Source organism: Patagioenas fasciata, chromosome 11 (genome assembly GCF_037038585.1).
Source record: "Patagioenas fasciata isolate bPatFas1 chromosome 11, bPatFas1.hap1, whole genome shotgun sequence".
Lineage (NCBI taxonomy): Eukaryota > Metazoa > Chordata > Aves > Columbiformes > Columbidae > Patagioenas > Patagioenas fasciata.
Genome location: NC_092530.1, coordinates 4350079 through 4371911, shown reverse-complemented (window position 1 = coordinate 4371911; position 21833 = coordinate 4350079). Strand labels below are relative to the sequence as shown.

The window sequence follows — 21833 nt, the reverse complement described above, 5'->3', positions numbered from 1 at the left end:
ATAGCATTAATACAACCAAGAAAAGCAAACACAAAAGACAAAAAACAAACAGAAAACAAATACAAAACAAAATCAAAACAAAACTAAACAAAAAAAACAAAACAAAAACAAAACAAAACTAAACAAAAAAAAACCAAACCAAACCAAAACAAAAACAACACAAAACTAAACAAAAAACCAAACCAAAACAAAACAAAAACAACAACAACAACATACAGAACTCAGGCTGAACAAGTAATACGTTATTGCAAGTGACATGCAGAAGATTGAGGTCAGTTTGTTACTGCTTTTGAAAAGCAAACAATCAACAGTTTCCTTATAGACTCCTTGAGCTCCTGGTTCCTCATGCTGTAGATGAGGGGGTTCACTGCTGGAGGCACCAGTGAGTACAAAACAGAAACCACCAGATCCAGGGATGGGGAGGAGATGGAGGGGGGCTTCAGGTGGGCAAACATGCCAGTGCTGACAAACAGGGAGACCACGGCCAGGTGAGGGAGGCAGGTGGAAAAGGCTTTGTGCCATCCCTGCTCAGAGGGGATCCTCAGCACGGCCCTGAAGATCTGCACATAGGACAGCACAATGAACACAAAACACCCAAATACTACTGATATACTAAGCACAAGAAGCCTGACTTCCTTGAGGTAGGAGCGTGAGCAGGAGAGCTTGAGGATCTGGGGGATTTCACAGAAGAACTGGTCCAGGGCATTGCCCTTGCACAGGGGCAGTGAAAATGTATTGGCCGTGTGCAGCAGAGCATTGAGAACCCCAGTGGCCCAGGCAGCTGCTGCCATGTGGACACAAGCTCTGCTGCCCAGGAGGGTCCCGTAGTGCAGGGGTTTGCAGATGGCAACGTAGCGGTCATAGGACATGATGGTGAGGAGAGAACATTCTCCTGTAGCATAGAAAAAGAAAAAAAAGACCTGTGCAGCACATCCTGTGTAGGAGATGGCCCTGGTGTCGCAGAGGGAAATGACCATGGACTTGGGGACAGTGGTGGAGATGAAGCCAAGGTCCAGGAGGGCGAGGTTGAGCAGGAAGAAGTACATGGGGGTGTGGAGGTGCTGGTCCCAGGCTATGGTGGTGATGATGAGGCCGTTGCCCAGGAGGGCAGCCAGGTAGATGCCCAGGAAGAGACAGAAGTGCAAGAGCTGCAGCTCCCGTGTGTCTGCGAACGGCAGGAGGAGGAACTGGGAGGAACTGCTGTTGGACATTTGCTGCCTCTCGACATAGGACACTGACCAAAGAAGAAAAGGCAGTGACAAGTTAGGGGAGATTTCTCTGAGCAAAGTCAAAGCCATTTCTCATACACCCTCCCCTCCTCCACACCCCCTTGTCCTTTTCCAGACCTTCCTCCAGCTCTGTGCCTGAGCCCTGGGTGGTGCTGGCTGGAGGTGCCGTGAGGAGCAGGGCCTGTGCCCGCTGGCTGCCGAGGAGTCAGCCCTGCTCTGCAGCAGGGGTCATGGGAACAGGGGACAGGGGACAGTCCTGGGGTTCAGTTTTGTCGGATGGAACCAAAACAAGTCTCATCCTTTCCTAAAAAGCATTTTCTTGGTTGCAGCATCTCTGCACTTCTCCATGGAGCTTTCAGAAAACACACAGATGCTATAGGACAGGTTTCCATCCTGGAGGGAAGCTCGCAGCTGGGAAGAAAACCTCAACGAGACACGCAAGAGTTCTAACGTTGGAATTTGATTCAGGGAGACTCAGCTCATTCCCCAGCCCCACAGACTGCATTGCCCACAGCCCCACAGGTCAGAGCAAACCTGGGACACGTGTTCCCATGGACACACCTGCAGGAAAGGACCCACAAGATCAGGCTGTGACTCTGCAGCTGAAACTGCGATCCCCAGAGAGCCTGAGAGCAAGAACAAGATCCCAACAGCAGTGACCCAGAGCAGGGGAGCAAGAAGGACAATGCGGTGAGGGTGGGTGTGAGGGAGGCCAGGGCAGAGGCAGCCGGGCACTCAGACAGCGTCACCCTTCCCCAGCTGTGCAGCCACCTCCCAGACACCAACATTGCTGGGCAGCTGCTCTCAGCCCCTGTGCTCTGCAGAGGAACTGGAGCTCTGGCTGCACAGGAGCTGCTTCATGCCTTGGAGCCCCCGGCCCTGAGGGCAGAGGCTTTGCTGGGTGGGACAGGAGGCCAGGGGCTGCTCACAGGAGGGATCTGCACTGCAGGGGATCACAGGGACTTTTCTCTGTGCTCCCTCCCACAACAATTCCGGGTTCAGTTTCCTCTCATCTCTGATCATTTCCCTGCTGCCTGGAGATTCTCCCCGTGGGAGGTGTTTCCCTGTCCATGCCTCTTCCCTGTCAGTGCTCACAGACCCCATCCCACCCTCTGTGCCCTCCCCCTGGCCCTACAGATCCTGCCTGTTCACAGGGCACTGCCTGGGGGCATCTTCCTGTTTGCAGGTTGGAAAACAGGACAGGTCAGACTAAGGCTGACGGGTCCAGCCAAGGTGATGCAGGTGCTGTGCACAGGCAGAGGGGTGGTGAAGGGATGTTATGAGCCTTCTGGTAGACGTACTGGTCACTCAGAGTTGCAGTTCAGGAGTCTCAGTGACTTTTTTAAGCATGAGAGCTCATTTTCATTTTATCCTTTCCTGCACCCCCCACCCCATGGGAAAGGAAACTGAAAAAACAGGCTCAGGAAAGATCCTTATCTGTCTGGTAATCCTTGCATTGATCTTGTGCTTGAGGCATCCCCTTGGAAAAATCCTGGGGGTGATCTGTATCTGTGAGCAGCCCTGACCCACACAGCACCCTCTCCACAGCAGAAGAACCTTTCGTGCCCAAGAGCGTTTGCTCTTTCCACCCACAGCTTCACCCTACAGGACCGTGGGGATCTCCCCGGGCAGGCTGACCCTGGCAGGCGACAGAGTCCCTGCCTTGGCACAGCCCTGGGGTGCAGGGACCCTGCTCTGCAGGACAGCCCTGGGCACTCCTGCCTGCACATTTACATTTACAGTCCACAGCCATTATTGGGAGAACGCAGCATTCACGTCTTGTCACTCTGACAGTGCAGAAGGCAATCCTTGCTCTGCAGCACATCCTCTCCTCTGCATCAGAGAATCTCTGAGAGCTGTACTTACATCTCTTGCAGGCTCTTCAATGTGACAGCTTTCTGAGATCCCACAATGATTGTCAGATGCCATGCCCTGCAGCCACTGGCTTCAAGTCTGTGAAGATGTGGTTTCCAGTGATCTCCCAGCATCCTCCCACCCCAGACTGCGTTTCCCTCTCTCTGCCTGGCTCCTGTGCCCTCCGTGCTGCAGGCAGAGCCCTCAGCCCTGCTGTGCTGTGCAGAGGAGCTGCTCCTGGGCAGAGCTGTCTCTCTGCAGCGCTGCTTCTTGCCAGGAGCTCCCTCTGTCCCAGGAGTCCAACCCAGCTCAGCAGCACAGGAGCAGCCCATGATGTCCCTTACTCTGTCCCCTCTGGGCTCCCTCCAGGGGTCCCTGGGGCTCCAGGGGCACGTCCTTTGAAAAAACCTGAAGTAATCAGTGATGTTGATCCTTTCTCCTCTTCAGAGACACTTCTTGCCAGCATTGTATTTTTCATTTTAAAAATAAATCGGTATGAGAATCATCTTTTCTTGTCCCATCATTAGACAGGACAACAGGAATATTACAACAAAGTATCTAATTTCTCCAGGCTGGGGGAGGAATATCTTCAGCTGAATGAGTTCAGGCATTTTATTCTGGTTTTATATCCTCAGTCTAGAGAGACAGTCTTCAGTCTTTGCCCATGTCATGTCTGTGCTCTGAAGCAAAGCCTTTGCACACATGGGTTCTTGGACACTTGGTACCAGGTTCCTTGTGGCAGGTCAGAGCTGGGCTGGTGCCACAGCTGGGGTGGTTCAGCCCAGATGTGAGGCAATGTCCTCAGCCAGGGACCTGACTGGGGGAGCTGGAGCTGTCAGTGCGGCAGACAGAGCTGTGACACAGATGGAATGAACTGCCAGACAGGGTGGCAGAAGTGAGTTCTTCTGGTCTGCAAGGACAGCAGCCTCCAAGCACAGAAACAGTCCAGATCAGAACTCAGTCTGGACCTGTGAGGCAATTCAACGGCCGATAATGAGCTGTTACTACTGCAGTAACAGTTAAAGGACAAACAAAGACAGTGTGTGGGCACTGATGAATTTAATAAGGGAAAGAGGTGAGAATCCCTGTGTCCTCTTGTCCTCCCTGTTTACCAGAAAGTTCTCCAAGGCCTCTGTGACTGGAGACAGGAATCTGTAGAACAACCAGCAGTGGATGTGGACCAAGTCAGGGGTCACTGGAACTAACACAATCCTCTCCAGTCTATGGGACAGCAGGGGCAGCATCCCAGGAGCTGAGACAGCAGGACGATGTCACATGGAGGCCACTCTCCACCATCTTGGAAAGCTCATGGAGACTGGGGGGACTCCCAAGCCACTGGCAGCTCTCACACAGTGTGTGCACTTTTCAAAATGGCCAATGGGTGAGCAGAGGAACTAAGGGCTGTGCCCCAGAACATGTCCACTGGGACCCCATTGCTGGGTGTCTGGAAGAGAAGGTGACGGGGTTTACCCAGGGCACGTTGTGTCCGTCCGTGGTCTTTGTTTTCTGTGAGGAAAGGACAGGGTTGTGGATGTGGGGAGAACATTGATGGTCTGTTACCTGGAAGTCAGCAAGGCATTCAGCATCATCCCCCACAATATTCTTGTGTCCAAGGTAGGATATTATGGTCTGTCTCAGTGTGCAAGTAGATTGGTAAGAACCCATCTCGATGGTTGGGCTTGGAAAGGTGCTATTAAAAGGAAGAAACTTTCCAGTCATGAGGACAATCAAGCACTGGAAGCTGTTTCCCAGGAGTGTGCATCCACTCTACATCAGAAAGTTACCAAGTTGTGTTTGTATCGACCCCTCACTAATCTGGTCTGACCCTGCTTAGTGCAGGAGGCTGGTCAAGATAACTCCTGAGGTCCCTCTGAGCCTGAATGATGCTATCTTTTCATCCCCTTCATGTTTTTGATTTGGAGAAATCTCTCAGGTGCTCTGATCATAGAAATAATTCGCCTGAGGTGCAGGACTGCTTTACAAGTAACTGTAAACTGCCCTGATCACAACTTTTGCATCCCCTTTCTTTTGCCCCAACCCAGGGTCGTCTTGTTTGCTGTCCTAATACCCTTCCAGAAAGAACTGCCCATCCTGTTAGTCTTTCAGAGCAGGTTGCTCTACAGGTGTCATCATCCATGTACAGAGTCTGCACATCAGCCAGGCAGCAAAACCATCATTATAGAAATGGAGACGAGGATCTTGACCAGCTCCTTGAACCCAGATACTAGCGTGACATGTCTGCTGAGATTCCAGGGAACACCCGTACTTTAAGAACACAGAAGTGTGAATTCTTGCTGAGTATCCTGACTCATCTCCTGACCCATGTGGTGCTCCAGGTTGTTAAGAGAATCAAAACCAACTCTTTGCCTGGGGTAAATTAATTTTACAGTCTGTCACACAGGGCAGCTGAATTGGGCTCAAAACTCCAGTCTCTGCTGCACTACCCTATCCATAGGTTTTTATGTAAGTGGTTCAGATAAAGGATGGTCTGTCAAAAGTCACCCTTTGTGTCCCCAGGTGCTCATGTGCCTTTCCAGAGAGTGGCAGGAGTTGGATCTTTTTCTCAGGAGAAACTCCTTAATGAAAAGACCCAGGTATGGGAGTGACTCAACAAGGTTTTATTGCCATTCACTCACCATCAGATTTGATATATTTGGTGCTTTTCTGTGATAACACCTGCACAGATGACCACAAAAAGACAACAGCTTCATAAGAGATGGTTACAAAGGCCCTGTCATGAATAAAGAAAGCTCAGCATGAGCTCTGGAGCTAGCAGGGAAAATTATAACAAGCACCAGGAAGAACCAAGAAGCTCAAGGACTCTTCTGAAGAGCGGGAGGCCTTGAGCAACAGTGATTGGCCATGTGTGGTGTGGCAAAGAGGGTCAGGGGATGTGAGGTAAAGGGTGATGGCTGATGACTTCAGCAAATCCTTACAACCAGGTCTGAGCTGAAGTGGAATGTGGTTGATGTCTGGGGGTTGAGGGGGAATAAGAAGCAGATTTTTGGGGGTAGGCTTCCCTCGGACTAATCATACATGGCAGTGCCATTTGCATGCTGGGGGCATGGCTGTGCCTGGGAGATGGGGAATGGCTGCTGCTGGGGTGTTTGTGCTCAGTCATGGCCCATGAGCTGACCCTGCTCTGCTCCTCTCTTACACTGCCCACACTTGGATGGTCCTCATGAGCCTGATGGATGCATGAACCTCCTGGAGTGATGGGGTGTGGATCCAAAGAGAGAATTCAAGCATGTGTGGGACTGGGACAGCTCAGGTGATTGGTGACCACTGCTGGGTGTATGAAAGAAGCTGGATGAGTTGTGAGGAGCTCACAGGCATTTGCAGCCCCACAGAAAACCAGAGCCTTGCAGTTAAAGCAACAACACTTGACATAAAACCCACCCCCAAAACACAAAACATTCACAATGACCACAGGAAAAGCCTTGGAAGACATTTGAGAAAAATCTACCAGGTCCCAGGGGTCAGGGCTCAGTCATTCTGGTGATGAACAAGCATCAAGGGCTGACATGGCATCAGAGCCACCTCCACATGGCCCTCACCACCTGTAACAAGTGTCTCCAAGTCTTTCCTTCACCAACCTCCAGGGACAGGGACCTGTACTGGTTGTTTTCTTCACAACTGTGTCACTGATGGCCCTTCATGGGGTCCCACACACCTCAGAAACTTGGATTTATTTCTGCCTTTCACTTCATTAGAGGTTTGTTCATTCTCTCAGTAGCTGCAGTTCAGGATCATGGCAGCAGAGGGCTCATTGACATTGAAAGTACTCTTACAAGCCAATGCTCTGTGCATCATTTTCCTAAAGGCTTCAAGTCTGGTGTGCATGATTAGAGAGATTTCACGAACAGCCAAACAGAGAGTATTTCCATGATAAACAGTAATAAAGCCACATTTCTTATATTTCTGTCCCCCTCCCAAAGCCTTCATTTCTAGAACAAATGGTATCAACAACCTCCAGTAAATACTGATCTAGAGAATTCCTGATAAAGACTGAATGTATCAGAGTAGTGGGTGCTAAAGCATCATTTGAGCAAGGAGACAGGTCAGGACACCTCAAGAGGAATTGCACAACTCTGGACCAAGACGTGAGTGTTCCTGGGAATCTCAGGTGCCACAGAGCAGTTATATTTGTGTTCATGGAGCTGGCCAAGTGACCCATCTCCTGTTCTGTAATGGTGTCTGAGTTTGCTCAGGTCACCCCTGACTTGAGCCCCATCCACTGCTGGGTGTTCTCCAGACTCCTGCCTTCAGGAACAAAGTCCCAGGAGACCTTGCTGGTGAAGATGGAGGCAAGGAAGCCATGAAGAACCTCAGTCCTGTCTGATTCTACTCTTATGAATTTCAGCAGCAGGCCCATGTTCCCCCTGTCTATTCTTCTGCTGTAAGGAAGATGTATTAGTTCATCTTGCTGCCCCTGCAGGTACCAAGTCCAGGGCAGCTTTGGCATCATCCCCACATACGTCGACCAGGTTTCTAAATTCCTCCTTTGCAGCTTCCCCTGTTTCCACCTCCTGGGTGTTGCCTTTGTGTCCTGGACCTCCATCAGTTCAGACGGGTAGTCTCATTACATAAATGCTTCTTTTAATGGGTAATTGAAGAGATCATTGTTGTGCTTGGAGCAGGCTGTCCTATAAGGATTATCAGATTTCCTGAGCTCCATCACCCTTCAGACCGACTTCCATGTCACCACCTCACCCACCATTCCCCAGTATGTCAAAGTCTTCTCCTCTGGAGCCCACCAACCTGTGCTCTGGTGCTGGCCTTCCTCACCCCCTCTGCTGCCTGGGACCCCCTGTTTCCTGGTCACGACAGCCAAGGTGGACACTGATGTTCACATCCCTCATCATCTCTTCCTTGTTTCCCAGTTCCCAATCCAGGTGAGCACCACACTTGTTGCCCACAACGCAGCTGTGTTAAGAAGTTGGCCCAAGATCCTTTGAACTGTTGGCACCTGCAGCTTTGCCAGGCCAGTGACTGTCAGAGCAATTACAGTTACCCTTAGGACCCTGCTCATTGACTGGTGACTTGCTCAGGTTGCTGACAGAAGATCTTTTCCATGATCCAGCAGTTTGTAAAACCCAACGTGCTGTCACCCTGTACTGGGTTTACATGGCAGTCCTGGAACTGGGGTGAGTGTGGCTGTGCTACAGTTGTCACCTCTCTGAGAAGACAACTGGAGTTTGAACAATGTCAGACAGAGCCGATTTCAGCTGCTCCAAGATGGACCCACTCCTGCCAAATCTGAACCACTCAGTGATGCCGGCAGCACCTCTGGGATATTGTATTTGAGAAAGGGTCAAAAATGCTGCACAACAGCAGGTGGGAGAGAGGAGGGAGGAGGTGTGAGAGAAAAGCACTGCAGACACCAAGGTCATATCCCATAGGACCCAAGCAGGTCCCTCAGCAGGCCAAAGCTTGCTCTCCTGAAATCCTGCTCTTGGCCTTGTGATCATCTCCCAGGAGCCTCAGCTCCACTTTCCCATCCCTGACTGTTCCATCCTGACCAACTCTTTCTGGTTTGTAAGTGTGAAGTCCCACAGGGCACCTCACCTCACTGACTCCTCAGTCACCCGTGTCAGGAAGATGTTGTCAATGAGCTCCAACCCCTCCTGGATGGCTGGTTCCTTGCAGATATTGGGATATCTCAGGTCTGCCACAAGGACACGGCCCTGGAAACATGAGGCTTCTTTCATTTGTCTGAAGGAGGCCTCATCTCATTCCTCTTCATGACCAGTGAGTCAGTAGCTAATGTCCAGTCACCACAACACTGCCCATGTTGTTCTGACCTCTCATGCTGACTCCTCAACCTTCAGCTGACATTGTCTGTCCCCAGGCAGAGCTCCAAACTTTCCTGCTGCTCTCCCACATGAAGGGAAACTTCCCCTCTAACTCCAGACCTCTGGCATTATGAGCACGAGACCACCAAGACCCCACAGTTTCTACATGAGATTGGAATTTATAGTGTCCGGTAACTCCTCATGCTGTTATGTTGGGAGAGACACAATTATCAGGTTAACCCATCTGCATATAAACATTAACAGCTGAACAAATGGAGCTTCAGTCTAGGGAGAGTCCAGACTCTGAGAAATTCTGGGACTCGCCTGTCAGAAGGAGAAATGTCCAATTCTGCATCAGGGTGGGACAATAACCCCATCCATCAGGACAGAGCAGGACCTGACACGCTGAGCAGTGACCCTGAGGAGAAGGGCCTGGGCACTCCAAGGTCCCCACACAAGCCCGTGGTGCACGCTCACCATGAACAAGGCAGCTGCACACGGGGCTGCATGAGGAGGAGCGTGGGGACCCAGACACCTGGAGTTCTCATCCCATTCGGTTCAGCACTGGTGTGACCCCACACACACGGGGGTGTGCCAGTGTGCGGCTTCCCAGTTTGGAGAAGCAGGGAGGAACTGGAGAGTGCAGGGCTCTGCCAAGGCAGGTTCAGCACCTTGTGCACATGGTGTGGGATGCTGAGGGACCTGGGCTGCTTTGGCCCAGCAGCGCTGGGGAGGCTGCAGCAGTGCAGGAGTAGCCTGAGAGTGCTTGGAGGGTGGTTTCAGAGATGGTGGAGGATTTCTTCCTAGTGGGAAGGAGCATGAGAAAGAAATAACGGCCCAAAGTGCAGCTGGGGAGGTCCAGGCTGGACATGAGCAGGAAGGAATGTGACTGGAAGGGCAGTGCTGTGGTGGAGCAGGTCAGCAGGGGGAGTCTGCATCAGCCCAAGGCTTTGTGCTTCAAGGAACAGCTGGGGAGGATGCAGAGATCTCAGCAAAGGAAGGAAGATGCTCAGACAAGAGCAAGGTGGGGCAGCAGGGGGGATGTCTGCAGCCTGCAGGGAAAGAGGTGCAGGGGATGCCACAGCACAGGACAGGCTGTGGTGGAGATGACCAAGGGATGTAAAGAGGCGGAAAGCCCCCAACAGACATCAGCTCCTTCTCCCCTTGGCTATGGTTGTTGTTTCCACCTCTTATGCCTGTGAGGAGACACCGTGTCCTTCCAGCCCAGGGGCCTCATGGCCTCCTTGTCCCCAGCCAGGAACCTGGGAGGTGTGGGACCATAGTCCTGTTCTTGGCCTTGCACAGCCCCACATCACACTGTCCAGGAAGGGCCCAGGACAACGTGGGAGGGACAGGATCTGACTTCCCAGTGCGGGGGTTAGGGCTTGGCCCTTTGGTTAGTGAAACGCATTCAGGTTTACTCAGCATCAGAGCCACCTTTCACTTGCTTACCCTTTGTTCTGCTTCAAGTTTTCTGTCCCAGCTGCCTTGGGGATGGTTTCTCAGTTGTGTCCCTCAGTGGGATTCATTAATATTACAAGAAACTTTGAAGTTTAGATCTGAGTTTGACTTCTTCAACTTGCCCTCAGGGTCTGAGATTCATGGACTCTGCACCAAACCCACCAGAGGGGTCATTAAACCACCTTGGGCTGCTCCTGTGCTGCTGGGCTGGGCTGGGCTCCTGGGACAGAGGGAGCTCACGGCAAGCGGCAGCGCTGCAGAGAGACAGCTCTGCCCAGGAGCAGCTCCTCTGCACAGCGCAGCAGGGCTGAGGGCTCTGCCTGGGGATCTCAGGGAGACGAGCAAGGCAGAGAGAGATTAAAGGTGGTCAGGATTGGGAGGATGACTGAGAGCTCACTGGAGGAGAAACCTTTGCAGCCCTTTCCATGGTAAGTCTCTGGGTGCAGGGCAATGCAGCTGTAGCTCCTGGAGGCATCTCCTAAAACTGGCACAGGCACAGCTGGTGGGATCTGTAAGGACGGGGCTCTTGTCAGGCAATGTTGAACAGCTGTGAAGCTGGGTGAGCACCCAGGGGTGCCCAGGGCTGTCCTGCAGAGCAGGGTCCCTGCACCCCAGGGCTGTGCTGGGGCAGGGACTCTGCCGCCTGCCAGGGTCAGCGCTCAGCCTGCCTGGGAGATTCCATGGCAGAAGCTGTGGGTGGAAGGAGCGACCCTCACCAGGGCAGGCAGGGAGCTTGTGGGGTTGAAGTGTGCTGTGTGGGTCAGGGCTGCTCAGAGCTCCAGATCAACCCCACAGACATGGCAGAGGGTCCTTCAGAACAACAACATCAAGACAGGAACAACTGCAAAGGAAGGATTCTGTGTTTTCAGATTTCCACTCTTGGTTGTCTGGGTGTGCAGTGGGAGATGGGGATTTATTTATCTGCTTTGGAGAAGACACTGAGACCCCAGTTCTCGTTAGGACTTGTCTGAGCTGCTCCTGAGGCCCTGCACACACAGAGCTGCCCCTGGGCAGTGCCAGGAGGTGTGAGCAGGACAGAGCTGAGCACACAGCGGGTGGGACGGGGTCTGTGACACTGACAGGGAGCAGACCCAGGGACAGAGGCACAGCTGCAGGAGCACAGACATGGACAGGGAGAGGGTGATAGACCAGAAATGCCTGGGAGGGGATTCAGGACCCCCCTGCCATCCCCTGCAGTGCAGACACATTTCCCAGTGCAAGCCCTGGTCTCCTCTCGTTCCCAGCAGAGCCTCTGCCCCAAAGCCATGGGGTCCAGGTCACGAGTCCCCACCTCAGCAGCTGGACCTCCACGTGAAGGGTTCCTGGAACGTGGAACACAAAAAGGTGCTAAAAGTACTTGCTCTACAGTGTCATTATGTGAGTGGCAGCAGCACAGCCGGGTAAGGAGAAGGTTCCACAGCATGCCCGTCTGCCTCTCTGTCCTTGCTTTATTTTCTGGTAGCACTGCAGTGTTCTTCCCTGTTTCTCCACCTGTCCCTGGTGCTCTTGCTCTCTGGAGTTGGGGTGGGAGAGTGGGTCAGTTTTTGTTCTGACACCAACTCAGGCGGCTTTGCCCCAGAGCTGTGTTCATGGAAACGAGATGTCCAAGCTGCATTTTAAACTGTGATGAACTGTTTTTCTCACTTGGTAAAAAGAGAGAATGAGCAGAAAAATCCCTCCATTGTTGAGGGGGGTTTCCATGAGAAACAGCCTGTTCATTTTCTTCAGAGAAGTCTCCCCTAAATTGTCACTTGCTTTTCCTCCTTGCACATGTCCTCATGCCCACAGGCAGCAAATGTCCAACAGCAGCTCCATCACCCAGTTCCTCCTCCTGCCGTTCACAGACACACGGGAGCTGCAGCTCTTGCACTTCTGGCTCTTCCTGGGAATCTACCTGGCTGCCCTCCTGGGCAACGGCCTCATCATCACCACCATAGCCTGGGACCAGCACCTCCACACCCCCATGTACTTCTTCCTGCTCACCCTCGCCCTCCTCGACCTGGGCGCCATCTCTATGACTGTCCCCAAATTCATGGCCAACTCTCTGTGGGATTCCAGGGTCATTTCCTATGCAGGATGTGCTGTCCAGGTTGTCTTTGTATGTTTCCTGTTTGGTGCAGAGCATTCTCTTCTCACCATCATGTCCTACGACCGCTACGTTGCCATCTGCAAACCCCTGCGCTACGGGACCCTCCTGGGCAGCAGAGCTTGTGTCCACATGGCAGCAGCTGCCTGGGCCACTGGCTTTCTCCATGCTCTGCTGCACACGGCCAATACATTTTCACTGCCACTGTGCAAGGGCAATGCCCTGGACCAGTTCTTCTGTGAAATCCCCCAGATCCTCAAGCTCTCCTGCTCACACTCCTACCTCAGGGAAACTGGGCTTCTTGTGGTTAGTGTCTGTTTAGGATTTGGGTGTTTTGTGTTCATCGTGGTGTCCTATGTGCAGATCTTCAGGGCCGTGCTGAGGATCCCCTCTGAGCAGGGATGGCACAAAGCCTTTTCCACCTGCCTCCCTCACCTGGCCGTGGTCTCCCTGTTTGTCAGCACTGGCGTGTTTGCCCACCTGAAGCCCCTGTCCATCTCCTCCCCATCCCTGGATCTGGTGGTGTCTGTTCTGTACTCAGTGGTGCCTCCGGCAGTGAACCCCCTCATCTACAGCATGAGGAACCAGGAGCTCAAGGATGCCGTGTGGAAACTGACAACTGGATTTCTTCTGAATCTATAAACTGTCTGTCTTCTACATAAGAAGACATTCTCATTGCAGGTTCATCCTGTGTGCAGTATTTTTTGTCTCTACTTGTGAGTTTGGTTTTTTTTATGATAATATTTTTATTCCCTTTGTAATTCACTGCCTGCTTTTCTTTTCTCAGTGAGTGGCTGTGTCAATGTGGAATCATGTTCTCTGTGTTTAAGCAAAATAAAGGATCCTTCACCAATAATTTTCACTGACATTCTTTCTCCAAGACCTTTCTGGAGCTGCAGTGATAGTTCCCATGCGCATGGGTGGAAGGGAAAAGAGTCCAGCATGGCAGCCCTGCCAGGGAGCACCAGTGCTTGGTCTTCCAGAGATGTTCTGGTTCCACTCCCACACTCTTCTGCTCGTCACTTGTGTTCGTGCAAGGCCTGAGTGCTCTGGCAGCTTGGTCCCCGTCCTGCTGTGTGTCAGTGCTGTGAGCACAGGCAGGGACAGGCAATGGGCACTGCTGTGACAGAGCTGGCCTCTGTAACAGTACTTCTATAAAGAAAAGTGATCTCCTATGGGTAGGGCCTGAAAGTTCTTCTCCCTAGGTTCTTCTCCCAAGAACATGCCCAAGAAAGTTACCCACAGATGAAACACCATTGTTCAGCTGATCAGTGTGTGTGTGCAGGGCTGGCACAGAGCAGTGTCCTCTCACAGCCAGGCCTCCTGCCAGAGACCTGCAGGACCAGCAGAGCAGGGGCTGGGCTGTGCCCTGTGCACTGGTCACCCCATCAAATCTGCCCTAATCATCATGGACTAATCCCTCTAGCCCAGATCTGTCACCCCAGTTCAGAGAGGTGCTTTGTCCCTACGGTACATACAGGCTGGGGGACGAGATGCTAGAGAGCAGCTCTGCAGAGAGGGATCTGGGAGTTCTGGTCAACAGGAAATTGAACAAGAGCTACCAGTGTCCTTGGAACCAAGAGGGAACCGTGTCCTGGTGCATCCAGCACAGCACAGCCAGCCGGGCAGGGCAGCCGAGCAGGGGGGGGTGGATTGTCCCGCTCTGCTCTGCGCTGGGCTGACCTCAGGAGATAAAGCTACTGGAGAGTGTCCAGAAGAGGCTGCAAATTTGGTGAAGGGTTTGGTGGGGAAGCCGTATGAGGAGTGGCTGAAGTCTCTGGGTTTGCTTAGCTGGAGCAGAGAAGACTGAGGACAGAGCTCATGGGGCTGCAGGTTCCTCAGCAAGGGAGCAGGAGGGGCAGGGCTGAGCTCTTCTCTCTATGACAGTGAGAGAAACCGAGGGAATGGCAGAAGATGTGCCACGTCTTCCTGCACCAATCTCTAGGCACTTGAAGGACAAGGAAAGGACTGCTGAACAGAAATGAGTGGAAAATCCAATGAGTCCCAAGAAATGCTCTGAACCCATTTGAGAGCTTTAGATCCCTGGGAAAGAGCTCAGTGACAGTGCAGCCCATCCAGCTGCATCCGTGTCCCTCACTGAGCAGCACAACCAGTCTGCAGTCACCCCATGGTTCTGCAGCCAACCTGTTCTGCAGAGCATCACTGCCAGTTTGAGGCCCTGTGGGGAGCGCAGGGAAGGGGCCAGGAGCTCCAGGGCAGATCAGAGGAGGGATGGGGGAGATCACACAGGAGCTGACCTGGGCTGGAAATGGCCTTGGAGAGAAAAATGCTGGTGTTCAGCTGCCCCAAGATTATACCCAGAGCTTAGGGTGCAGGACCAGAAGTCCTTGCTGTCCTGGTGCTTCACCAGGCCTGGGAAGTAGTTGGAGAAGGATTGGTGTCCCCCACTTGCCATCTCTTAGTGCATCATCCCTCGTGAAGGGTGGCATGGAGAGCAAGTCTGGGACCCTGTGTCAGGTCTTGCACTGAAGAAAGTATTCACCCAGAAGCCACATCATTTTGCTCTGGTACTTCAGTCCTGGTGCTCATCACATGTCCTGAAGACAAACTTATGCACCCCTCTTGTCAACCTTACCCCAAAAGTCACCCCTAGACAAGGCTCCTGAGCTGGGTCTGAGCTGGAGAACTGGGGTCCAGCTGTGACCAGAGGAAGGACAAGGCCTGTCCTGGGTCCTCTAAAGGGCTGGCAGCCTCTGTGATCTCCACCAGAAAAGGCACCATGCAAGAAACCGTAGACCATCCCCATGCCCTTTGGAGGCCCCTAGAAAGTGTTCCTCTCTCCAAATATCCAGCCCAGCTTGTCACTGCGTGAACAACCACGAGAAACTGCCCCAGGACCCTCATTCCAGACCCCATCTCCTCCACCCCATACAGGCAGTGCTCTCCCCCTTGTCACTGAGGTGGTTCCAGGGACCCAAGTGACACCTGTAGGAGGAGAGTTTGGGTAGGGATATGATGTCCTTTAGTGCTCCTCATGGTACCTCCTGCTGCGCTTTGTGCCACTGCTCACAGCCCTCTGAGCCTGGATGTTCAGCCAGTTCTCAGTGGTGCTAAACAGGAATATGCCCATGAGCACATTGGGCTGCACTGGGAGGAGCATGGGCACCCAGACAAGGGCAGTTATTGTCCATCGTGACTCAGCACTGGTGTGGTCACATCTGGAGCGGTGTGTCCCAGTGTGAGGTTCCCCATTTTGGAGGAACAGGGAGGAGCTGTTGTGTGGCCAGAGAAAGTCTGGGTCGTGTGTGGAGATGCTGAGAGACCCAAACTTCTTTAGCCTGGTGAAGGGGAGGCTGAGGAAATGTGCTGTTTTTACTGAAACTGAGTTAATATTATTCATGCATTTTCCTTCACATCCAGTACAGTCTTTTGTTTAGATTTGCTATGAGAATAGTGAGATAGCGCTGTTTCTTCCCTGGGATAGAGTTCATTTTTCATTTTAGCAGCTTTACAGTGTTTTCCATTTGCTATGAAACGAATGTCAGAACTCACTGAGATCTTGGCTGTTGTCAGGGAAACCAAGGACTTCTTTGGCCATCCAGCTGCAGATGCAGATTGGCAGGAGGGGACACAGACAGGACAGCACCTGGATTGACATGCAGGCTGATCAATGAAATATTCCCTATGGTTAGCGTCATGCTCAGTCTAAAGCTGGAGCCAGCTTTTAGGGCTTGTTACATCCGTTACTCTGGGTTTTCCAGCTGGTTTGGTTGTTCCATTCACAAGTTTCATTCTGTCAGGAGTTCGATGTCAGTTCGGCCTTTTGCGGTTCTGCCATTCTGCAGTTGGCCTTTGGGCCTTTCTGCCTGTTGCCCTTTTGCTCTCTCTTGCTGGGATGGGCTGCTCAGGACCAAGGTGCTCCCTTCTGAGGACTGGCTGTTCCGTGTGACTGGAGTTACACGGGGGATAGCACTGAGTATATTTTCTTAATTTAATTTATCTATTTCTATTTAATTTACCTGGACTATTGTCAGTGAAACCAAGGACTTCTCTGGAGTCCAGCTGCAGGTGCAAATTGGCAGGAAGGGGCACAGACAGGACAGCACCTTGACTGACATCCAGGTCAATAACGAGCTATTCTTTACCATTGGTGTCATGCTCACTATAAAGCTGGAGATGCCTTTTCCAGCCAGTTAGTTTTGGTTTGCCGGCTACTTTGGTTGGCTCTGTTTGGAAGTTCCATTCTATTGGGAGTTCAGTGTTAGTTCCGCTTTATGATGTTTTTCTGCTTTTCAGTTGGCCCTTGGGCCTCTCTGCCTTTTGCACTTTTACTTTCTCTTGCTGGGATCAGTTGTTCAGGACCAGGGTGCTCTCTTCTTTTGGGCTGTCTGTTCAGCACAACTGGAGTTACGTGGGGGATTGCACTGAGAATCATATATTTTACTTTATGTATATTTTAGTATATTATTATTTGTAGTGTATAATTTTCACTGTTTTCTTTCTTTTTTTCTTTTTTTTTTTTCCTAAACCCACAAGTTTCTCCCTTCCCTTTCAGTTCTCTCCCTTATCCCACTTGGGCACTGGGAGCAGGATGTGAGCAGCTCTCATGGTCTTGGTTGGTGGTTGTGGTAAAACCATGACAAGAAAGGGTAGTAGTAGCTTCAGGAATCTTGAAAATCTCTTTACAAGACGGTAGAGGAAAACAGCATGAGAAAGGAAAACCATCAGAAACTGCAGCTCTGGAGGTCCAGAGTGGAGCTCAGGATAGAGAAATGTCATTCTGAGCACAGTGCTGTGGTCATTCAGAAGAACTCTGGATCAGCCATGACTTTGTGTTTCCAGGAACAGCTGGTGAGGATGGACAGACAGCAGCACAGGTGGGGACACAGTGGGGTGAGAACAAGGTGGGGAAGCACATGGGGTGTCTGCAGCCTGTGGGGAAACAGCCACAGGCCTGGGACAGTGTAGTATGGACTGTGGTGGAGATGGCCAAGGGCATTGACAAGGCTGGATGTCCCTGAAAGAGACAAGGTCTTTGTCCCCTTGGCTGTGGCTGATGTCCCTGCAAGAGCCAAGGTCTTTGTCCCCTTGGCTGTGACTGATGTCCCTGACAGCGAGGCCTAAGAGGAGACACATGGTTGTCATGGCCATGGCACCCCATTGCCTCCTTGCACCCCCAGGGAGTGCCACACCATTGTCCTGCACTGGGCATCGCACTCCCCACATCACCACCAAGAGCCCTGAGCCACACGTGAGGGACAGGATCTCCCTTCCTAGGGGCAGGGGCTCAAGGCTTGGCCATTGTCCATCAAACAAGCCAAGGGTTTTCTCAGCATCAGAGCTGCTGCACTTTGCCTTTGCCTGATGCAATCACAGCCTCCAATTATCTGCTCTAACGAGTCCCTGGGGAGGCTTTGTCAGTAACAGCCCTCAGTGGTGCCCGTTAATGCTTCAAGGTACTTTGGAGTTTGCTTCTTACTTGGACTTCTTGAGCAGATTCTTCAGTCTGTGCTTGGTATCTGAGGTTCATGGACTCAGCACCAAATACGCCATGGGGCTCATTAAAACACAGAAAGCCCTAAGGAGTGATGTTTCTTTCTGTAATTTCATTCAAATCTTCAAGACTTGTAGAACTAACTGGTGAGGTTTCCATGGGACACTTAGTGATGAAGATTTCAAAGAAGATTTTATAAAGGAGGGTTTTTTCTTTCCAGGGTATTTTCTGTCATTTTTCAGTGTATAGAAGAAGTGACAGCAGCATTCTACACTGGACATTGATCCCGAGGGTCTCCTGAAGACATCTGGACAGGCAGGAGAACAGTCCCTTGAGGCTGGACACTGTATGGACAACCTCGCTCCTCACCCCCCACCCCCAGTCTGCCGGTTCCCTCATTGGCCACCAGAGACTGCATCACTTTTCCTCACATCAGACTTCTCCACTGAGCTCTGCAGGAGATGCTGCAGCTCCTGTGCACCAGCTCCACCTGCTCTGCTGTGTAAACACTGCACAGTTTAATAAACAGTAAAACACTTTCCTCAACTGTGTGTGTAAGCTGGATCTGGTGAGGTCCACCATCCACAAGGGACATCCACACAAGAACTGGTTTAGACAGAGAGATAGGAAAGGATAGAAATAAACACAATGAACGTGTTGATCGCCATGTTAATTAGAGCTCTGAAGAATGGGGCAACTTTGTAACTCCCTGAAGCTCGAAGCAGAAACCAGGCAGTTGAGAGAAACTGAATGACCAAAGAGCAAGTGGAGGAGAATCTTGAGAGCACTGGGAAGGGAAATGTCCAGACAGTGCTGGAAAGTTGTCCTTTGACAGGGACATTTAATCAGGAGAGGTGGAAACTCCCGAATGATGAGGGAGATGAAATAATAGAGTACTGGTAATAGAAGTACAGGGGAAGACCAGTATATCTTCTCCTATCCTTAGTACACTTCCCGGTAATTCACTTTTGTGGCTTTTCTTTTTTCCTTTGTTTGTTTTAAGAAGTAAAAAAAAACAAAACCAAACAAAATAAAACAAGACCAGAAATCACACCAAAAAAACACACACCAAAAAAACCAAAAAACCACAGCAAACACAAAAAACACACACAGAAAAACAAACAAACAAAACCCCACAAAAAAACCACAAAACCAAAAAACAACAACAAAGAAGTGCACCTTTCCAGGCAGACATCAGTCATCAGTTGTGTCACCATGAACAGCCAGTGACATTTTAGGGCCCCACTGTACCTGAGGTGCTGGCCTGGGATTGGCCTCTAGCACACAGGGCCTGGGGAGACCAGAGCACCTTGCAATGCAGGTGGAGCCTGGGCAGGGGTACCCAGGGCATCTGCACTGGCACCAGGTGTTTGTGTCCCTGGAGCTGAAGACATTTGTGTCCTAAATCCATGCCCAGTTCTGCAAAACTCTTTCCTTTTCAAAGAACAGAACCTCCCCACAAAGAAAAATAAAGAAAAATCTGTTGACACCTTCCTTTGTTTTGGATCTTTGTCTTCAGTTCTTCTTATTTTAATTTTCATTGACATTAACTGACATCGGATGGGCCTGCAGGCATGAAGCCAAGATCATTTTGTGTCTTGCATAGCGCCCCATGCCCTCTAAACCTTCCCTGCCCAGGACTCCTCACACTTTGCCCAGAGCGAGTCACACTGAGGTGTTGGCTGGTTCCCTGGCTGAGATGTTGGTTTAGATGGTCACCTACAGCACAGGTGGATCCTGCCCCATCATCATCTGCTCTGCTCCAGTTAGAAACAGAGCCCAACATCACAATGGGGTCATAGGAGAACTGAGGTTGAAGGGACCTCAGGAGTCTGCAGTCCAACCTGTCACCAACTGGGTCACACCAAGGTGTTCAAGCCTTGATCCAATTAGAGCTTTAGCAGGACTAGAGGAGTGATCATCCCTTTGTACTCGGCACTGGTGAGACTGCACCTTCAATCCTGGGGTCAGTTTTAGGCCCCTCATGGCAAGGAAGACATTGAGGTGCTGGAGAGAGTTCAGAGGAGGGCGACAAGGCTGGTGAAGGGTCTGGAGCACCAGTGTTATGAGGAGCGGTTGAGGGAGCTGGGGTTGTTCAACCTTGACAAAAGGAGGCTGAGGGGAGACCTTGTCGCTGTCCACAACTGCCTGAAAGGAGGTTTGATCATGGTGGGTGTTGGTCTCTTCTCCCAAGTAGCAAGTGATAGGACAAGAGGAAATGGCCTCAAGTTGCACATGGGGAGATTTAGATTGGATATTAGGAAAAAATTCTTTCGGGAAAGGGTTTAGAAGCAACAGAACAGACTGCCCAGCGAGGTTGTGGAGTCACCATCACTGAAGATGTTTAAAAGACATATAGATGATGCACTTAGGGATATGTTTTAGTGCCAGATTTAGGTTATGGTTGGACTTAAAGATCTTAAAGGCCCCTTCCAACCACAATTATTCTCTGATTCTATGATAAGTCATTTTTGGTATTTTCTTTCTCAGAGGACCATGCAACCTCCCTGAGAGCTAGGACTTTTCTGAGGTGTTGGAGAGATGTCTCGCGCTCACACCTGCCAGTTCCACCAGCACCTGTCTGTCCCTTCCCAGACTAAACCTTTTCTCCATAACCCAACCTTCCAGGTGAATTTGTGGGACACAGCAAATGCTGTCCAGGTCTTCTGGGCCTGTTCAGAAGAGAGCAGCAGGCCAACATGTTGATGGGCTCTCTGTGCACCTCAAAGCCTTCCTGACCATTTTTGTCAATGCTCCACTTACACCCAACTTTTCTGGTCCTTAAGCTGTGGATGAGGAGATTGAGCAGGGATGTGGGGATGGTGTTGAAAAAAGGCTTTGTCAAACTGTCTCGGGAGGGCTGTTCTGGGCATCCCACAGTCAAGGATGAAAGTGCTGTAGAAAACAGCGGCATTGGTGAGAGGTTCAGGTGGAGAAGACCTTGTGCTTGTCCACACTGGGGTAGAGAGCAGTGATGCATTCATGGGATGCCCATAGGAACAGGAAGTGGCTCCAGGGGGACAAAATGCCTTCCAACCAGTTCTTTACCCATCACAGATGCACCATCCAGGCCATGAGCTGCAGCTTCTCCAGGAGACGCTGTGGGATACGGTGTCAAAGGCTTTACTGCAGTCTAAGGACACAACACCCACAGCCTGTGTGGCGGATTCACTCCCCACGACAGACTTTCCCTCATCTGCTCAGCCGGTCACCTTGTCATAGAAGGAGATCAGGGTGGTCAAGCAGGACCTGCCTTTCACAAAGCCAAGCTGATTGGGCCCGATTGCTGGTCTGGTATGGGTGACCTCACAGTCCTTTCCCAGCCATGTTCCTGCTGTTGGCCTGTCCCCTGCAGAGGCAGAAGTGACCTCACAGTCCCCTCCACAGCCATTGGTTTCCTACTGGACCATGAGTTCCTGAGACACAAGTGACCACATGGCATCGTACCCAGCCATCACCCTCCTTGTGGTCCAGTGTGTGAGCAGATCAAACTGAGCTGCTTTCATCAAATTTATCCAATAGATTTCCTATCAAGGGTTTGAGTGGAGAAACGTTCCTCAGAGGAGCTGCTGTATTTACTCTGGGGCATTTCACATCTCTGCTTCTGCCTCTTCATTGTTTTATTTCTTCTTCCTCTGTCTATTCTGACATGAAAGAGCTGTCCAAGGAAAAGATTCATTGAATCCTACAATAACGCAGGTTGGAAGAGACCCCTGAAAACCATCTTTGTCCCACTGACATTTATGGCACCCCAAGGAATAGCTGACAGCATTTGTGCTCCCTTGGGTTCATCTCACCACATGCACACAGTGGACATGCACATGATGTGTATGGTTACAACCCATCTGTACAATGAAAACCTGGACTTTTGACCTAGTGTTTCATAGAATCATAGAATATCCTAGGTTGGAAGGGACCCACAGGATCATGGAGTCCAACTCCTGTTCCTGCAC

General features: G+C 51.2%; 2 protein-coding genes across 2 annotated transcripts; one reads left to right on the top strand and one right to left on the bottom strand.

Annotated features, from left to right (window-relative positions):
- Positions 1-272: 272 nt before the first annotated feature.
- LOC136106427 (olfactory receptor 14J1-like) lies at positions 273-1211 on the bottom strand. The gene has a single exon (XM_065846762.1). It carries the CDS (start codon positions 1209-1211, stop codon positions 273-275), a length of 939 nt encoding a protein of 312 aa, XP_065702834.1.
- Positions 1212-12479: 11268 nt separating this feature from the next.
- LOC136106373 (olfactory receptor 14A16-like) lies at positions 12480-13469 on the top strand. The gene is made up of 2 exons (XM_065846714.2): positions 12480-13028; positions 13464-13469. Exons 1-2 carry the CDS (start codon positions 12480-12482, stop codon positions 13467-13469), a joined length of 555 nt encoding a protein of 184 aa, XP_065702786.2.
- Positions 13470-21833: the final 8364 nt, after the last annotated feature.